Source organism: Microchirus variegatus (assembly GCF_963457635.1).
Source record: "Microchirus variegatus genome assembly, contig: SCAFFOLD_69, whole genome shotgun sequence".
NCBI lineage: Eukaryota > Metazoa > Chordata > Actinopteri > Pleuronectiformes > Soleidae > Microchirus > Microchirus variegatus.
Genome location: NW_028154651.1, coordinates 130,001 through 150,572, shown reverse-complemented (window position 1 = coordinate 150,572; position 20,572 = coordinate 130,001). Strand labels below are relative to the sequence as shown.

The following is a 20,572-nucleotide window of genomic DNA, read 5'->3' as shown; positions in this document are numbered from 1 at the left end:
AAAAAAAAGGTATAAAATAATCTTATATTGCACATTCTCATATCCTGTGTATATAGATGTTAACATAGTAATGAGAGAAAGCAGCATAAATGCTCTGTGGTCTAAGGGATAATGGCATTTTTTCACATATTAACAATTTGGATTTCTGCAGACGACCAAGAATGTATCCACAAAAGTATTGTTCAGTAGGAGACATCAAAGTCTGGATCTAAAATTAAACCAATACCGTACCTGAAATTTGTTATCAATAAACCAGCAAATCTTTTAAGGATTTTTAATGAAATTAGAATTGAAAAAAAGTAGAATTCAGTATTGTATTTCTTTGTAAAAAACAAAACTAATTTCAGACATTTGTTAATGAAAATTGGTCTAAAAGTCAAAGATCTCGACTCCATGTTTGACTAAAGTCTATCAAGAATTCAACTACAACGTGATTATTTCTTGAAATTCCACGACATTGGTTTGTGAAAAAACAGATATTTTTCTGCATCGAAAATGTTCAAATCAACATCAAACCCTACTATTTTATACTCTTTTTTTCATCGACTTAAAACAGAGCACAAAACAACCTTGCACCGTACAGAGACACATGTCAGAAAACACGACACATGCACAGGTAAACAACAACAACAACAACAACGACTGTGTGTGTGTAGACTTACGTTAACGTCCCGGTAAGAGCGGAGTAAACCAGACAGAGACAGAGAAATGTGAGCAAATGAAAAGCAAACTTCAGACATAACTCTAGCATCAATTATCACGTTTACAAGGGAGTTAATGTTTGGAGGTTTTAATACGTGGATTTGTGGGTTATTATATGGAGAGTTTTCTCTTGCCCCAGCAGATATCTGTGATAATGAAGCACTCGTGTTCACGTTGAGGTCATTATTACCGTCATCAGAGTCTTTAAAGTAACTGAGATTGAGGCTAAAGCTTTACACGACAACCATCTGAACACAAACCGCAAAAGTGGCGTTTTGCTCGTTCCCACTTTTTATTTTGCGTTTAGACGAGCGTCTTTGGGTGGAAATCTGCACGCCAGGGTCTCTGCAGGTTTCAACAAGTCAAATTTAAGACATTTTTAGACTTTTTTAAGACCATAATGAATACAATTTAAGACCCATTTCAAATCCATACTGGCAAAAAAAGTGCAAAAGACATGAAGGAAAACTGGAGCCAAAAATTCTTGAACTTGCAATTCTTCTTAGCTGTGGGCTTAAGTTAAGTTTTCTCCGCTGCTATGCTAAGCTATAACAGAACGCGGCGCGCGCACAGCACACTAGCTAGTGGTACTGGATAAATTCTCCCCGGGCAGCACAGGTGACCTACTTTAGTTCCGTGTTGTAGTTATGCTAGCGCATCCTCAAAAATTTGCTATTTCAAAGCGATACTGAAGTTTATGCACGTTTTAAATAAATTTAATGTTAATAGATTTTTAAGACCTTTAAAAATTGTATTTAAGACCTTTTATGAGATTTGAGCAAAATTTAAGACATTTTAAGGCCTTAAATTCAAATTATTGGATTTAAGACTTTTTAAGACTTTTTAAGACCCCGCAGATACCCTTACCACGCACACGGTGACGCAAAAGTGTGTGAAATTTGATGTAGTATGCATGCCAGGTGGCTAGGTGGCACTGTGAAGCACTGCCATGCAACACCACCAGGAGCGTGTGAATGCGCTGAAACGTGAATACGCTGGGAGGATAACCAGCGTGAGTAGCTCAGAGCGCACTTTTGCGTTTTCAACATTTTAGACGGGAACGCCACGTTTTTAAGATTTCCACTCTGGAGGGTGGCTTCATTTTTTTGCGTTTTTAAGCCCCAAAAAACGCCGTCGCCGTCTAAACGAAAGGCGCATCCGATAAAAATATTTTGTCGGTTTCACCCAGGAGCGTTGTCGTGTAAAGCCAGAGTAAACTTCAGAACAGGAAAGTAAGTTAATAAACGATAACATTGTGACGAGATACTGGATACTTTATTATTTCAGATTTTATTACTATATCTCATCTCGATCTTATCTCACGGTTATATCACCTATGATTGTAATGATGTATGGTTACGATTAGAACAATTTTTTTTTTTAACTCTCAAAAAGAACCTAAACCGACTAAACGACTGATTTTCTCACGACTGACGAAGCCGTCGAGCAGAAGGAACAGACGACGTAGCAACAGACGAGTGATGTAACAGGATTAAGCCTCTGAAAATATCCCGGACAGGGATGTCCCTGGTCTTATCTTAGCCAGGTCTTAGCAGCCGGGCTTTTTATGTGTGTGTGTGTGTGTGTGTGTGTGTGTGTGTGTGTGTGTGTGTGTAGGGGGTGGGGGGGGGGGGCACAGTTGGCAAGAAAAGGCCATGAGACCAGAGCTTCTTGTCAACAAGGACCAGGTGGAGTCCTGAACTTGATATACTGTACATAACTGCCCTTTAACAGCACAGTCTTCTGATGTGCACCGACAAGTCAGACTCCAGTGAAGCAGCTGGACGTTTATTTATCCTGGTTTAAAATCGCTTCTTTAAGTGTATTTGTTATTAGTTTACAGTACAGTAACAACATAGTAATCGTATGGTCATAACTTCACACAATGGAGGTAATGTTATTTTTAGAGCAATTTATATAGATATATATGAATTATTAATTATCCTTTGAATTCAAAGGATAATATACAACAATTTCCAGGTATTTACATCCAGAATTAACAATTTTACTCTTAAACTTTCTAACATGCTGTTGGAGCTTCCTCCTGTTGTCAGTGAGTGTGTTTACTTGTGTTTTGTATTTTATTTTAATCTATTTATACTCTTATCTTACGTTTTATTTCTTTTTACTTATATTAGAGCGTAATTTTTACCTTATTTTATTTTATTAGAGTCTTACTTATATTTAGAGTGTGATTTTTTACCATATTATATTTTATTTTTATCCTATTTTTACTCTTATCTTTACGTTGTCTTTCTTTTTACTTATTATGCCCTTGCACATTTCTGCACATCTAGTCGCCTTAATTGAGCTGTTGTAAATGTGTTTCAATAAAAAAAATTGAATAAAGTCATTCAATTCAAATTCAAATCAGTAGCTGCCAATAATTTTAAAACAAATTTAAGATAATCGAAGATTGATCTTCGTACACGAGTACAATTTTTATATCAGCTACTGTTCTATGATATAAAGTGATCAAATTTTAAACTATTGCACCAAAAATCCGTTATTATCAATGTTCATGTTATATGAATCTATTAAGGATGATGATACAATACAGCACCAGTGTATTGTTGAAACAGCACCAGTGTGTTGTTAACCACTTGTATACTTATCAGTATTGGCAGATAAAGTGATATTGTGCCATCGTCTCTGAAATCTGTCACTGATTGACTGACAATCTCGAACCTACGTAGTCTATTTTTTACGATGACGACGCCAGTGTGACTCAACAGGCCTGATAATGCAAGAGCAACCCACACAATACAATAATCAGTGACATTAACACAGGGAGGGGATCGATAAAGGGAAAAGAAAGAAGACATTCATATTTAACGGTTGGGAGTCTGTTGTGTTTACAGGGTGAACACAGACATTTCACTCAGCCACGCGTACCTTTTGCCTTAGCTGCCTCAATGGTAGCTATGTTAGAGTTGAGGAAAGGGGAGGAGGGGAAAAGTTGAGTCATCACAGGCAACCAGAGACAGTAAAATACAACAGTAACATCAAACTGTAAAGCCCCGGTGCAATAAACATGGGAGAAACAGATGGCAGAATATAAGGCCGACATCCTCCCCTCACCACTACAAGACTCTGGAAGTAAAAGTCACAGCAGCTGTAAAAAAAAAAAAATCATCAAAACATGCAAGTGAGCTGGTGAGTGGTTTTATGAGGTTGGATAGAAGAAGTCTGGAGGAGGAGGAGGAGGTTTAAGATGGTGCTGGTGTTAAAGGGTCATGAGGACTTAGGTGTGAGGAGCTGAGGGAGGATTTGGCTGAGCACTAAAGCTGCGTTCCAATCGAGTGGAACGGCTCGGTTTGGTATAGTATGGTGTACATATTCTTTTGGGTTTCCATTAAAGTAGTACCAACATAAATTGAATAAATTGAAGAATTGGCACCGTTCCCTTTGGGTACCAGAATAAAACGGTCACAACAGTCAGCTGACCGGGCGACAGAAAAACGACACTCCCTTGCGACTGGTGTTTCTTCAGCGCCCGCAGTCTATTCTCATAAAAAGCTGTCTTGTATGACATGTTTGATGCGGTTTTTCGTTACGATACAGCCCACACCCCACCTGGGCTTAACCATTCCAAACCGAACCATACCATTTTGGAAACACAGCATAAGAGTCCAAGGGTGAATTCCAATTCCTTGCTTAACCCTCAATCTCAAAAATGTTCTCCCTCTAGTGCAAGTTCTGTCCCGATACTCAGATAAATTAAGTTGAGGCCAAGTTTAAGGGCTGTATCGCCCTCAATATTGAGATTTTCCAAGACCACCCTTGGGAGCAAGGGCTACCCAGAATGCATTGCATGTTTAAACATAACAAAGATGGCACCGAAAGCAGCGAAACGAGTACGATACAAATGAAGTATTTTCTTTGTTAATAGAGATATAAAAATGATCTTAGTTTAGGCCCATATTATGGATTACTGACGTCATTGTTGCCTAACATTTATTTTTATTTGACCATCTTTTGTCAATAGTCGGCCGGTGTGGTTTACTTTTCAATAAGTCGTGGTGTGTGGTAACTGTCAGCTGAATATTTGTATGAGTATCATCTTATAACTAACTGACAACCTAATAACTTGACTGACAAACGGATCAGAATAAATAATCCTGACGTAAATGTCTTCTTCTTCTTCTTTTTTTCTTTCACGTTATTCTGCCCCCTACAGTCTGAAGACGTATCTGCATTTAAGGGGTGTCCCATTTCTAAGTGACAAAATAACCCTCAACGCTTGGTTTTGAGGCCAGTTAAGATTAAGGGTTGAGCTTGAGGGTTAAGATAGGAATTGGAATTGGCCCTTAGACATCTGTGTGCAACTATGACTATGGATTGGTTATCATTAAGGTTTTAACGGTAATACTAGCTTTCTCGAAACTGCTTATCAATTGGGAACTTTGGTGTAACTTTTAGTTTTCTTTTTGTTCAGGAAAAATAAATAAAATACGTAAAGAATACCCTTTTTTTACTAAAACTTTCTAACATGCTGTTGGAGCTTTCTCCTGTTGTCAGTGAGTGTGTTTATTCCATCCCACTCTACTGAGCACTGAGTACAAGCAGCATTGTTAATAAAAAATAATAGTTATTAAAAGTAAGATTATGTTTTATTAGGGAAGTATTTGTGACAAAAAAAGTTAGTAACATAAACATCTACAAATCAGCTGCCAATAATTATGCAAACACATTTTAGATAATCAACGATTGACATATCAGTAGGGGCCAATTAATTGAGCAGAAATCTTCTTCCGAGAGTCTGATTTGGGGAAAATGCCAAGAAGTGGGCTGAGAGACGAGGAGAAAAAGCGGGGGAGGAGTCTGCGATTACGAGCCTTGAGAGAGGAATAAGAAACTTTGAATGCAGTCTCTGGTCAAGCGGGAAAAAGCCAACACAACTAAGATACACATTGGTTTTCACTGGTTTAGTTGTAATTGAATGATTTAAGTTTATGTTTTCAGAAAATGCTGCAAAATGCACTTAAACTTTGCCATTTCATTCAAACGTGTAGATAGATGTATTGATTGCAAACTGGGCCATTTTTTTCAGTTCAGATATTAAAAAGCAGATTGGAGAAACAGACCAGTAAGTGTTAATGTAAGTCAATTTGTTATTGTTAAACGCTTGTAGTTTATTAGATTTAAAGGTCACATAGAGTGGTCCTGTTGCACATATATGTTACTTATGGAGGTCTACGCAACTGTCTTGTGATTGGCCAATACCCGGAAGTGCACCAGCTCTCAGAAGCCCAGCTCCCCCTGCACTGCTACTCATTATCAAAAAATAGCTTCTTCACGACTCCCCGCGTCAGTCCCTTTGACGACCTTTGACCCAGAGTCAGAAGACACTGTCGCTCGTGAAACACCTCCACAACAGACGTTATTCTTCTTCTGCGGTTCAATGTACACAACCGGATGTGCCAGGACTAGTGCCCGGAGCAGGAGAACCGCTGTTTACGTAACTGGACCGGGTTTTTTCAGAGATCTCGCTGAGCCCGAGATTACAATAAAACACAGCGTTCTCAGCAGTGGCTGAACTGTTTGTTTAGAACCTTCAGGGCTTCACAAACAAGGTAATGATGCAGATACACACTAAAAAAACTGCAGTAATTGGAACTTTCGGTCTAGGTCCACTTTAATATCAACCATTTGCTCCTCTGATTTCAACAGAAGAGCCAATTAAACACTTCTTCCACTAATTCTAACGCACGATGCCATAACATCATATCAACATTCCGTCAATAACGCTGAATAAATTTTACCCTGCCATGTGTGAAACACTAAATTATTTATCTGTTGACAGCCTTTCCATTAAACTCTGCATTATGCAAGTGATAAATCCTCATATAAGGATTGAAAAATCTGGTCCAGCCTCCGTTTGAACCGGCCTCGCTGACCTGAGACGCTGTGGCACAGGCGAGCCGACACGGACAATGACATTCTCCAAAAGGTCACAACATGTGGTTTCTCTTTCGATTGCTCGGCGGCTTCTGTGAGCCTCCAGCGTGGCAAAGTGTAACTCCCAGCATGCTCTCTGATGGGCGAGGCCAAGCACTGGCCTTTAGATCAGAGGCTCGGTCGCCACATCCCGGTGACAGGCTAACCTCCCCGGACCAGCAGGCCCACAGCGCCGGCCCAAAAACTTAGTGCAGACGCAGCGTTTGAGTCAAAGTCTGGAGCCAGAGCTTCCTGTGGAGGACGTGACACCATTGATCTAGAACTCTTTAAAAGGGAGTAGCAGCACAGAGAGGACACAGTCACCCCAAACGTTTACTCCCACCGTCATTAGTGGAGCGGCCGACTTTTGTTGACCATTAAAGGGGAGTTCGCACACACGCACACGCACACACACACACACACACACACACACACACACACACACACACACACACACACACACACACACACACACACACACACACACACACACACACACACACACACACACACACACACACACACACACACACACACACACACACACACACACACACACACACACACACACACACTACTCTGCATTTTAGCAGCTGGAAAAATAAAAAGCGAACGCCAAGTAGGATAAAGGAAAGAACGAGACGGTACGTCCTGTACCAAATGGGACAAAGAAAACTGTCCAACAATAACTGTAGTTATTAAAAATATCCGTCAAGCTCTTTTTTAGTATAAAAAAAAACCCAATAAATCTGTTAATTGCAGTTTTCGTCTAAGCAATATTAAACTAATAGGAGTCTTTTGTTTATGTTTAATGACGTTGGCAATGCTTGGTTTAACAGTCAGGGAGGAAACACACTTGTGTATTGGGACAAAAGATAAGAACTAGAAGTGTTTGTATACTTAAGACAACAAGTTTACAGAATAAATGATATATTATATATTTTACAATTCGACATTTATGCCACAGAGAAGATGCCTGTAAACATTTTTGATTTTCTCTCCCACTGTATCCCATTAATATTGTTAATTATTGTTTCCTTCATAGCCAAAACAGTGTAATATGTTATGTTACAAAACAGACTACCACGATATCACCAATCACACTTAGGAATTAACTGTAAAACAAAGTTATATATGCATATAAAGTATTTATTACCTCACATAATAATAATAACGTAAAACCAATATATAAAATTTATAATATTTAAATATAATATTTTTTTGCAAAATCTGAAGAAATACCCAAAATATCACTTTTCGCCATATTAGCCAGCTATCCAGATGACCTGTTTTTGTTGTGATGCTTAGCTAAGCTAACTAGCTGCGTGTTCCAGCTCACGTTTCCCTAGAAAATTAAATTTTTTAAGGATATAATACATGATACAGACATGAGATCATCATCATTTTTAGTGATTCATATTCCCATAGTTGATGTAGATGAAATGACAGATTGTAAAATTCAATAATACAGTTGCTTTATGAGAATGTCATCGTTTATCTCATGAGGGAAACACATTATATATCAGTTTGCGCTAAAATGGAGGCCAGAAGAGGACAAACTCTACTAAAGAAAGAGATAAAACACACTTACCGGTCTGTAAGGTCTGTTTTCCTCCTGACAACACTCCCACTGGTAGAGTTCCAGTCGGGGTCAGGCCTTTGAGCGTTAACACACTCTCACTTTCCTCCCTGAAGCACAAACAAGGCACGGACACACACAGACAAACACCGGTTACATGTCAGGAAGAACCTGGTGATTACGACGCCGTTCTGTAACCGAGACGTCTTAGGTTTCTGTCATCAATCAATATCTCACCCTGCGCTAAATCGGTCTCGATCGTCGGCCTCGAGCCAAACGGTCAACATCTGTCCTGGTTCTGAAAGTGGGTCACTGATGACTTGTGTCCATTTTAGCAGCGGAAACTAATATTTTTATGGATCAGTTACCAGACGGTGGGCGAGCAGCTCTCTTTTACACTCATCATCAAAGAACACATTAAATTAACCCAAAACGCTTTCCTTCAAATCAATATTTCAGATCATTCTGAATTTCTTTAATACTTTTTTCATTAATTTTATGACCGAAATAGCTCACTAACATATTAATATAATTACTAACGACCACATGAACAGAAGGACTTTTTATAGTAAAATTAAATCATATGAGTAAATATTTATCCTCCATCTCTATGTGTATGGGTTAATTATACAGTATACACTTGTCAACAAGCTATTTATTTAAATATTTGTTCTAATGAGTTGGAAAAAGCAAAGTGGCCATTTTTGCAAAAATCTGAAGAAATTCCAAAAATATCACTTTTAGCCATATTAGCAATATTAGCCAGCTATCCAGGCTACCTGTTTTTGTTTTGATGCTACGCTAAGCTAACTAGCTGCATGTTCCAGCTCTCCTTTAGATCCAGAAGAGATTCAACGTGGACACTCGTCCTCATCAAAGAACACATTAAAATAACCCAAAACGCTTTCCTTCAAATTTATTTATTACTTTTTATCATTAATTTTATGACAGAAATAGCTCACTGACAAACAAAATACTTCCTGCTGCTGCACATTTAGCAGCTTTAAAACTATGAACGACCACATGAATTGAACGACTTTTTATAGTCATCCCCGATCAACGTGTATGGGTTAATATGGAGTATACACATGACAACAAGCTATTTATTTAAATATTTATGTTATAATGAGTTGGAAAAAGCAGAGATTAAGGACTAAAACTAGGCTCTGCATTGGAAAAAAAATAATTAATGACAATGTATGAAGGCAAATATCCAGATTTTGATGACTCCTTGTGCCTGAGAGCGCTGAGCCTTAAGCACAGCTCTGACAGACAAGCTGCAGAGTGACGAGCGACGACGTTCATCGAGAATAATATTTAATGTCATTATACAGTCTGGCTGCGTCGTGACTCATCTCGTGCCAGCTCATTAATCTGCACAGGCCAACATTGTGTTGTTTTCTCCAACTACTACAGTACACTGGGGTTTGTTCAGTGGAGGTAATTCTGACACATGCATGATGTACACAGTATGTATGCCTTGAAGTAGGCTAAGATCAAAGGGAGGACGTGAATGACAGGGTCAGACCTGAGCACGGAGAAGACGCGCGCCATTTTCCCCACGGCGCGGATCTTGTTCCGGATGACCTCCTTACGCATCGCTGAGGTGCCGCCTGGAACCAGAACACAACGCAGGGTCAACAACCAACGCACATTTGTTATTCAGAAAAAGCACTTTTTTTCCCTCGTCCTTTTGTTGCCAACTCATCGAAAAAAAAAAGAGAACAATACAGTGCACGAAATAGAGAGGAGAACAAAAGGATGACGGGACGCAGCGATTGAGAGGTGAAAGCGAGGGTTTTCAAAGCAGAGAGTGGCTGCCGTTCTCCAGGGAGAGACAACTTCCTCATCAACGTCATCATCACACATGAAGGGCTGAGGATAAATCACCTCCCAGCAGTCTGTGTCAATTAAGCCAGAGCCAGGTCTCCTTTATTTTGATCAAATTTAAAAAACAGAAACAGAAAAAGGAAAGAGCAGAAGAGAGAGAGGGAACTTTGGAAGACGATCATCGGCGTCGGCAGATGTGCTCGTTATTTTTACACCAACTTGACAAATGACCTATATTCTGCGCTCGTATACATCTACATCTAGTTTTAATATTATCACAACAAATAAGTGTGTCACGTGCCCTCTTTTCACGCTATGTCGCATAGTTATTTTAAGATTGAAGTTGTGAACTATGTAATATACAGTAGGCTACAATCCAGGTGTCACACAAATGATAATGTAATGCTATTTTAATGATTACAATTTTATTATATTAACCTCTCCTGGACATACTAAAAACACCGTTTCCAATTTGTGTGAAAAGTGCAAAAACCTGCAGTTGCTTTTTATTAAGAATAAATGAGAATCTGTATGAAATTAAAGGTGAATTTGTTGAAGAATTAAAAATGTCCAGCTCACTTTCTAAGTTTGATAAATATCAAGTTTATTTTGTTTTTTACTTGACTGAATTAACTTCAAGAAGTTCCAGTGGGTAACATTTAAGAGGCTTTTTATCTGCAGAAATTGAAAACATTATCCATTTATTAACTAGTGTATAATTGCTTTAAAATAAGACTTTAACAAATATACTTTAGGCCAGGGCCTTGATTTACAGCAGCCAGAATTTTGTGCTTTAAAGCAGAGGAACTTGACTTTGCAAACACAAGCAAACGGCACTTTTTCTGGCATGTGAAGGCCACCGTAGTTACCTGACACACTTGTGAAAGTCTGTTTGTTGCAATTCTTGCAGACTCTACCTTTAAAGTAATTGCTTTAATAATAAGTGACTCATAACGATTGTTTTGAAAATCGTCCACATGATGAAGTTGAAGCTACAGATCTGAAACTGAAGTTATCAGTTGGCCAATTCCTATAAGGTGAGATAAGATTAATAACTTCTTATCTCCATGAACAGGTTTGTTGAGGGGGAAGCATTTATCCGCTTAACCCTAAAGTTTCTCCCAGATTTTCCCCTTCAAACGTGTCACAGATCAGTAACAAGTGTCAGAATACAGAGATCTTTCACAGGTTCACGTATGTCTGGGGATATAAATAGTGCATAACGGCAGGAAAATGGCTTCTGGCTGTTTGGCTGCGAACGACCTGGAAAAACCTTCAGGAGGGGTTTATTTGTTTAGTATTATTGGTATTTAATGTTCCACACCAGGCAGATTATTTGAATTATTTAAAAAAAGATAATGTGTATTTTACTCAGTATTTCAACAAACAGCAGCAGCTTTATAATGGTTAACATTAACTGTCCAGAATGACGTGTTTTCAGTTTAACTGACTCCATCGCTCACCTTCATAAAGGTCATCTCCCTCTGACATGAGTTCATCGTCGGAGCAAATGTTCAGCACATTCACCAGCATCTCCGTCACTGCGGAGAGAGAGAAGCCATTTGTTTGTAACGGTTTTGTATTTATATTTAAACCAAACGCATCAAATACATATAACTTTATTTTTTCTCAGCCATATAATCCAGAGCTTTCATAAAAACTGGAGCAGAAAATGCTGGAAATTTCTCGCCTATCAGGTCAAAATAACATGGTAATGAATAACACACACTTCTGGGAAATGACACACATTTCACATGTGGCAAATTGGGGAAAAAAACAAGACTGATTTCAATAAATCTTGGATTCCTGAGTGATTAATAACTGAGGAGCAATATTATTCCATGTAATGCTCGACTAATGAGCAACAGCTGCTGAAAGGAAAAGGTTGTTAAAAAGCACAATTTACGCATAAAGTAAGTCTATTTTGAATGTTTCTCCGATTCCATGACTCAGCAAAAGGGATAAAAAATTCTGGGTTAGTCCGAGTCAGAATATTCCACAAGTTGAGGAATCATTAAAAAGCCAATAAAGTTAGTGAAAAGAGCTTTGTTAATGCGCTTTTATTCACTTTAAGAGGTTACATTTACAACGGGAGTCGGAACTGGGCGTAAAATCACCTCTGACTGCGTTACAGTATTAAAATCTATTTGATTTTCTTTAAAATAATCATATTTCTAGCTGCAACCAACGATTATTTTCATAACCGATTAATTTCTCTATTAATCAAGTACTTGTTTAGTCTGTAAAATGTCAGAAAATGTTGATCAGTGTTTACCAAACCTGTAAATGATGATGTTACTCAAATATCTTGGGTTTTTTAAATGATGTATTTGTTGTAAGGAGCAAAGGAAATATTCACATTTTAGAAGCTGAACAAATACTCAAACCAGTAAATGTATGAAAAAGTTTGAATATGGTTATTTCTGTATGTTTTTTTGAGGCAAATGTTAATTTTACTTCACTTGCTCCATATCGAAATTCTGTGAAATATCATCAAACATATTGTTATTCCAATAGGTTTGATATAATATTCATATCTCCACCCTTACCTTACCTTAATTTTACTTCAAACACATTGGATTAATGAGTAATTCTACATTAATCCCATTCTTATTTTCGTACAAAAGTTTGTTAATGTTGAAACTGTGTAAAGCATAAATGTGTGTGTGAATGTTTGAGTGGTAGCCATCTTGTGTTTTCTATCCTATATCGTGATTTGTGAGGTCGCTCCGACTTCTCCTGTTGAAGCAGCGCCCCCTTCAGGTAGGAAAGTCCAAATACTTACTACAAGTAGAACTAGGGCTGCAACGGTTATTGGATTAATCAATTACTAAATTAATCTTAAACCATCTTGATGATCGATCATTCCGTTTTAGTGGGTTTTTCAGCTTCTTAAATTTTCTGGTGTCGTTGGCAAATAAATCATTAAAACTAACTCGACTTTGGGGACAAAACAAGACATTTGAGAACATCGCCAAACGTTTACAGCGGACCTAGACCGGAAGTTCCTATTAACGCTGTTTTTTAGTGTCGATCTGCGTCATTACCTTGTTTATGAAGCTCTGAAGGTTCTAAACAAACAGTTCAGTCACTGCTGAGAACACTGTGTTTTATTGTAATCTCAGGCTCAGTGAGATCTCTGAAAAAACCCGGTCCGATTACGTAAACAGAGGTTCTCCTGAACAGCAGATCGTCCTGCTCCGGGCACTAGTCCGGGCACATCCGGTTGCGTACATTGAACCACAGAAGAAGAATAACGTCCGTTGTGGAGGTGTTTCACGAGCGACAGTGTCTTCTGACTCTGGGTCTGACTCTGGGTCAAAGGTCGTCAAAGGGACTGAGGCGGGGAGTCGTGAAGAAGCTATTTTTAAACACTGTTAAAACAATGTTTTGATAATGAGGAGCAGTGCATCCACCGTTCCAGAGGAGGGAGCTGTGATTCTGAGAGCGGGTGTGCTTATTATGTCACTTCAGGGTATTGGCCAATCACAAGACAGTCTGTCTTCTGGGTGAGAGAGTTGAGTCTGAAATATCGCGGCTGGGAAACAGCGTCAGAAAAGAGGATTTCTATCGGCTCGTTTATAGCAACTAGGAGGTTTTTGAGCATAAAAACAAGTTAATGTATGTAAGGACCACTCTATGTGAGCTTTAAAAATAAACACAAAAACATACCCTTCTCTCCGACGAAAGGCAAAGACCACGTGAAGACGTCCATGAAGTTGGGTAACCAGTACGGGTGAGGGGAGCAGTTGAACTGTCGTATGTTCATCACGTTGTTCTCATATTTTAATACAGCAGCTGGGATTGATGGAGGGGAAGAGACGGGAGAAAGAGGAGGAGAGAGATTCAAGGACTGAAGTTGGTGCACGAGAAAAACAACGACAGTGAGACAGTGAGGAATAAAGAATAATAATAATAATAATAATAAACAAGACACACGCACCTTTGTTGTTATAGACATCTAGATAATTTGGAGCTGAAAAGATTGTGATTAAAGACGGGAAACCTGTGGTCTGGCTTTTTCTGTACATCCGATACCTGCACAGCCACACACAAAAGACTCAATAAACTTCATTCTGTATATTAATATTATTAAATAAAAATAATAATAATTACCCTGCATCCTGTGCTTCATGGGCTCTTATTACTGAGAGCAGGTTATTATTTACCAAAAAGTCACAAACGGCCGAGTAACTGCAAAGAGAAAAAAAAGAAAAAGAGACCGTGTTAAAATAATACACTGGGTTTAAAAACCTTCAAATAAACCATTAAAAAGATACAGCATGAAACCACTTAGGACCAACACGCCGACTGCTGTTTGTCATTTTTAGTATGCTAGCATGTCGCTGAGCCAGCAGAGCTGCAGGATTTAAGACGCTGAGCGTCCACAGGCACCATCGCCGTATTTATGAGCTCTGCTGTTTCTTTTCTTCTCTTTTCACGGGGGGCAAAGACCACAGCGAGCAGAGGGATTTCTGGATTTTAAAAAGGTCCGGTGTGTAAAAGCATTCATCGTTGGCAGATACTCAGGACAATACTTTGTAAAATCATCTGATCGTATGAATGTTTGTTTATTCGCTACCAAAGAATGAACAGCTGTGTGGACATTGTGGATGGCCGTGTTCTTACAGGAGCTCACAATGGACAAACTTAACATCTTTCAAGTTTGAGGCCAAATATTGACTGACTCGGGGTTAGTCAATAGTTGACCTCCGACCAGGGGGTCTATGTTTTCGTCTGAGTTTGTTTGTTTGTTTGTCTGCCTGTTAGCAACATAACTCGAAAAGTTGCAGATTGATTTGGATGACATTTTCAGGAATAGTCCACAATGGGATGTAGGGGGGGCTGAGCTGCCTTGTTAGCTCCCACCAGGAAATAACCAGGAAATAATCATCCTGTTTCCAAGTATCCATGACATTATATATTCTTATATATATATATGTCTATTCTGTTTTCTGCAATAAATAGGTTGTTGAAGTTATTGAACAACACAAAGGGTCCGTATCTCCAATCTATGTTTGTATATCTGCACCGCAGTGAAAGTATGTCGTATTTTCAATAAAAACATAATGTATTAACTACCAGGCATGAAAAGAAATTGTACTTTTGGGTGAAATAAAATAAGTTTTTGTGACTTTCATTGAGTTTCAGAGAACCAAAAAAATTTGATAGATTTTCAGCTGCAACATGCAACGTCACCAACACACTGTGCCTTTAAATCTTTTACTGCTTTTCTCTCTTTCACCAACAACGCCTTAACTAATCCACTGCTAATGTTCAGGGGGAAGAAAGATGAGTGGGCGACCAACATTTTATGGGATCTCCATCAGGGAAAGATTAACGGTTTCTGACATTTACTGCTTCAAACCAGGGCAGAGAATCCATGAATACAACAAAAAACAAAAAGAAGACGCTGAATTTCACACTTTCCATGAAAAATGGACCGAAATCAGGTTTAAAAATGTCAGAGTCATCACAGCTGCCAATAAAGCCACTAAAATGTTTGTGAGGACAAACGTCGACACTCTTCCAAACAAGCAGCTTTCACACATTCATGCAGGGAAAATGGAATCCTGGCAAGGTTTTTGATGAGTGGGTGAGTAAAAACACACACACACAAAAAAAAAAGCTAAATCATCCTTCTAAAGTAGCATTTGTAGAAGGAAGAGTCGTTTCTGCTGCTGCAGAGTCAGACGTTAGCGTCAGTCAGAGTTTTGAAGAACAGCAGACTGTTGATATGACACGAGACGAGTGGGGAAAAAAAACACTGACGGACACGGTGAGAAATAAATACTTTTGCTCTTTGGCTTTTTTTCACAAAGTGACAGACAACAACAAATATGTGTCCGCCTCAAGCTATTTTTGAGTTAAAGGACCTTTGCCAAGTTTGATACCAGGGAGGAAACTGGCGTCTTTGCAAACCATGTATGGCACGAGCAAAGTTAAAGACTTCGATTCACTGTACATCACACACATTTTCAGAGAGGTTTAGTGCAGCCCTCAGAGTATCATATAAAACCTAAATATAACATGTATATATAAAACTTGACACGAAAAGGGGGTTGCCCCAGTCTACAGCGCACTAGCTGCTCTAGGCTGTAATTTGAGCTAAATGATAACTAAATGATAATGATGCCGAATGCTTACAATGACGACAGAACTGTAAACATGTGGTTTGACATACAGCATTGTTATTATATTTACATCTGCGTCATTTTTAGCCTAGGTCTACTAACATTTATTGATCATCACTAAAAAAACAAAGTGGAGCTGACATCACTAATCTATCCTATTTTTTAATATTTTAAATGTGCACTTAGTTCATGGACTTTATGTGTATTTGCAGAAGTGGTGACATTTATGAGGTTCCTTGAATGCATGCTCCTTGAAGCTGCTCCATTGGCTCATTGAGTCCTGTACAGTATAACCTATTTTGTAAACCCTTTTTTTCCTAGTATGGTGGAGCTATTTTTACCAAGCAGTCTTTATCTGGTCACCAGTTTTGAAAAGGTCTGACCTACAAACAATTGAAGCTTCCACCACTGGCTTGTGTCATGCAGCAGCAGCAGCAGCTTCAGTGTTGTACCTGAAAAAGTAAGAGCAGCCTCTGACGGAGTTATGGTTGAAGTGTTCGGTTGTCTTTTCACTGCCGTAGTCTTCGCCAGGATCCGCCCAGATCAAGTCACACATTGGCCCGAAAGCTGGAGGCTCTTTAAATCTGTCTAACTGTGAAACACAAGAGCACAAAACAGAAGGTTACGGAGGGCTTTGCGGGTCAGGAGAAGGACTTTGGAGGGTGAGGGCGATGTGGTCGGCGTGGCTTTTTAAATTCACTTACTTTCCTTATGTCGTCTAAGCAGTTGATTTCTGGCGAGAGTCCGCCGTGTACGCACAGGAACTGTTGATTGAGCAGGGCAGCGAGGGGCAGGCAGTCAAAGGCATCCATACAAGCATCATACACCCGTTCAGAGTACTTAATTTTACCTGCAGCAAAAAAACAAAATAATGTCAGAACAAACTGCGATTCTTCCATAAAAAGCAACAGAAGGACTTTGTGGATGATTGTTTCCAGACATAGTTAGTGATGTGACCTGCAACAACAATACAGGTCAGGCTAACCCAGGAGGAAGTCGACTCCTTAATCTTGCTTTTATACTTGACTTAGTGTCATGTCATACATGAAATAGTGAAGATTCCAATGCCTTGAGTTTTATTTGTTAATTAAGGAGTGTAAAAATCTGTAGGGCTGTGAACTATTTTCATAATCAAATCAAGTTTTTTTCCATGTTTCAGCTTCTTGAATGTGAATATTTTCTGGTTTCTTTGCTCCATAAAATGAACATATCATTCATTTTTCTACATTTTATGACCCAAACAAGTCAACAGACGATTATGCGTATGACTTAAGTGATCACAACAAGCAAAAGATGACATCTGCTATGCTTTACAGATTAAATGATTATTCACAATGAATGAATAATAGCCTCCATCTTTGAATCTTATGTCGACTGTTGTACGATTTGTGCGACTATTAGTTCGAGAAACAACAAAGCCGTGTGTGACGTCAAGTGAAACTAGACGACACAAAAATAATGAAAATGGACTGCACCGATCCAGATTCACTGCATTCAGTAAATCAAGCATGTTCACGTTCCTCTTCTCCCACAGAAGGTGATTTTGCTGCTGTATAATAAAACAGGCACCAGACAGCGGTGACTCATCCTCGTTTCAGCCAACGACGTCCACCAGTGGAGACGCCCTCACAGTACACACTCACAGTCAGGAGCTGAACACGGGGATAAGAAGACATTCAACACACTGGTATGTCTGTCTAAAACTAAGAAGTTTTATATGTACAAAACAAATAGACTATTGTTACATATGTATAATTAGTAACTAGCACTCTTTAAATCCATAGAAATTCATATTTACATTGAAAGCAATGGACCATCTTTGTCACCTTTTAATGACGCTGTCGTTACACATTACAAAGCTGCTGCTATGTTTTATGTAGGTTTGAAAATTCCGTTTCACGATCGCCAGCTTTCGGCAGTGCTGTCTTTAAATTAAAATATGACAGTAGAATCTAAGCTAGCACGAGCATGAAGATATTAAACAAAAATGGCCCAAAAACGAAGCCTTGCGGAACCCCAACATGCGATCCCTGTTCACTTCGCTTTAGTTGGTAACTACAATTCTAAGTAGCCCCGATCTTTCGAGTAAGTTTTGGAACCAATTTAGCACAGTTGTCCATGCAGTACTGGGCCACACGGCGGGGTTGTGGCTAGCACTGTTGCCAAAGACCAGTCCATCTGACACAGTCACTGAACAGAAAAATACGGTTGATCGGGTCGTGATTCGGTCTCACAATCGCCGGCTTTCGGCAGCGCTGTCATTAAATGAAAATTGAACCTCGCTACCAAAAGAAAGCACCAGGTAGCAGGTACTATCTCTAATGGAAAGGCAAAAAGAAACAAGTGGAAAAGCTCCATTAGCAGTTGAAGTCCGTTGCTAACAGATCAATCGATCAAATGCCTAAGTCCTACATTTGAGCAGCTGTCATGGTAATCTTCTAATCTTCGCTGTCTGCCAAAGACTGTGTGTGTGTTTGTGAGTTTGCATACTAATTCCTCTACACCTGCTCACACACACACACACACACACACAGAGAGAGAGAGAGAATTCACACATTGACAGAAAGAGAAATCCGTATGTGTTACTGTTTCATCAGCACCATGTCAGACTGCTTCCTGCTCTGCAGCAGTTTATCATCTGCAACACGGCAAAAGGAAAAAGTCTTCTTCTGCTCTGTGAAGAAAGGCTGTTGAAGTGCAAGGTCACACACTGACAAACACATTCTACTTCAGAGAAAGTTGTTACTATCTATTACAGAGTCACTGATACTCTTGCAAACCCCCCCCCCCCCCAAAAAGAAAGTAGCTCTGGAATGAATCAACTCAAATCCCATCAAAAATATGTTTTACTGTGTCATCGCCTCGGAGGTGGATGATTAATTAACCTGTGAAAGTGACTGTCGGAGGAAGGCTGCACTGTTGTACTCTCTGAGTACAGTGTGTGAAATATGAAACATGAGCACAGAGAGCAGAGAACACGTCGCACTCTTACGACTGAGAGACACGACGCTGCACTTACATTCCTGCTTGAAGGTGAAGTACTCTGTGAGGTGCCGGCACTCGTGGTTCCCACGCAAGAGAAAGAGTGTGTTGGGGTGGTTGATCTTGAGCGACCAGAGGTAGAGAACACACTGAGAGGATGCACAGGGAGAGAGAGAGAGAGAGAGAGAGAGAGAGAGAGAGAGAGAGAGAGAGAGAGAGAGAGAGAGAGAGAGTGACAATAAGGTACAAATTATTTCCAGAATTCAACCAGCTGTTGACTTAAAATATAGATATTTACCCGAACGTATTGATTAATATCAATATTTTGACCCAGCCCTAATCGCAATATATGATTCTGCAATATTGTATTGTGGTTTAAATATTGTGATAATATCGTATCATGGTACCTCTGGTGGTTAAATTATATGTTGTATAATATATTCATCCATCATTTAAAATAGCGTTGCTTGTCCATGTTGCATCCAGGAAACTTAATTGGAGCTGCGTGGTTTAGGAAACAGCAGCACCTGTGCAGGCATGTAGTCAGGCAGTGGGTTCAGGGAAAGCTCGATCGCCGTTGACGCAGCATACATTTTTTAATATCGGACAATTACATTCGTGCAAGAAGCAAAAGTCGCGATCTTGATGAAAATATGACAGCAGAATCTAAGCTAGCAGGAGCATGAAGATATTGAACAAAAGTGGCCCAAAGTGGAGCCATTTGCAGAACCCCAACATGCCATCCTTGTTTTCTTTTAACAGTAGAATATGAGCTAGCAGGAGCGCAGGAAGTTATTAAACAAAAACGGCCTGTAAATGGAGCCTTGAGGAACCCCAACATGCGATCCCTGTTCACTCAGATTCGTAGCTACCAAATTAAACGAAATAGCCCCAATCGTTCAAGTAAGTTTTGAATCAATTTAGCACAGTTATCAATACACTACTGGGGCCACACAGAGGAGTAGTGACTAGCACTGTTGTTTTAGAGTAAAAACACCCAGGTTTGTGACCCGGTCAGACTGAGGGGATTTCTGTATGGAGTTTGTCCAGTTTCCTCCCACAGTCCAGCAATTGACTGCAGGTGTGAACGTCAACGATCAATATGCTATTATTTATTGCAATATTTCAGTGCATGGATATTTTCTAAAACTCCTATGGAACCAGGGACCAATGTAAAAGGTATACAATCGTAACCACGGTAACCTTGACACTGAGCTCCACCGCGGTGTCGCCGCCTTCATCATGCGACTCGTTTGGTTCCCGGCGTCTCTTTGACGTCACATTATCACCACAGGGCAGAAGAACAACCCCCTGGCGACGGGAATGGTGTTAATCGCCTTTTTTTTCTCCCCCCCTTCTTTAAAGCAGGTTCACAAATCCCAGGTATACTGGATCATTTCAGTGT

The 20,572-nt window shown here is 39.4% G+C and overlaps 1 protein-coding gene across 2 annotated transcripts in view; it reads right to left on the bottom strand.

Annotated features, from left to right (window-relative positions):
- The window catches only part of ppp3cca (protein phosphatase 3, catalytic subunit, gamma isozyme, a), a 40,094-nt gene that overhangs the window by 4,293 nt on the left and 15,229 nt on the right, over positions 1–20,572 (bottom strand). For both annotated transcript variants that reach the window (XM_083910932.1, XM_083910933.1), the window contains 9 exons: positions 19,205–19,316; positions 16,890–17,035; positions 16,638–16,777; positions 14,168–14,245; positions 13,995–14,089; positions 13,724–13,849; positions 11,515–11,592; positions 9,750–9,834; positions 8,234–8,331 (listed from right to left, as the gene is read on the bottom strand). In XM_083910932.1, coding sequence (XP_083767058.1) covers positions 8,234–8,331; positions 9,750–9,834; positions 11,515–11,592; positions 13,724–13,849; positions 13,995–14,089; positions 14,168–14,245; positions 16,638–16,777; positions 16,890–17,035; positions 19,205–19,316 — 958 coding nt within the window. The remainder of the gene's footprint in view (positions 1–8,233; positions 8,332–9,749; positions 9,835–11,514; positions 11,593–13,723; positions 13,850–13,994; positions 14,090–14,167; positions 14,246–16,637; positions 16,778–16,889; positions 17,036–19,204; positions 19,317–20,572) is intronic.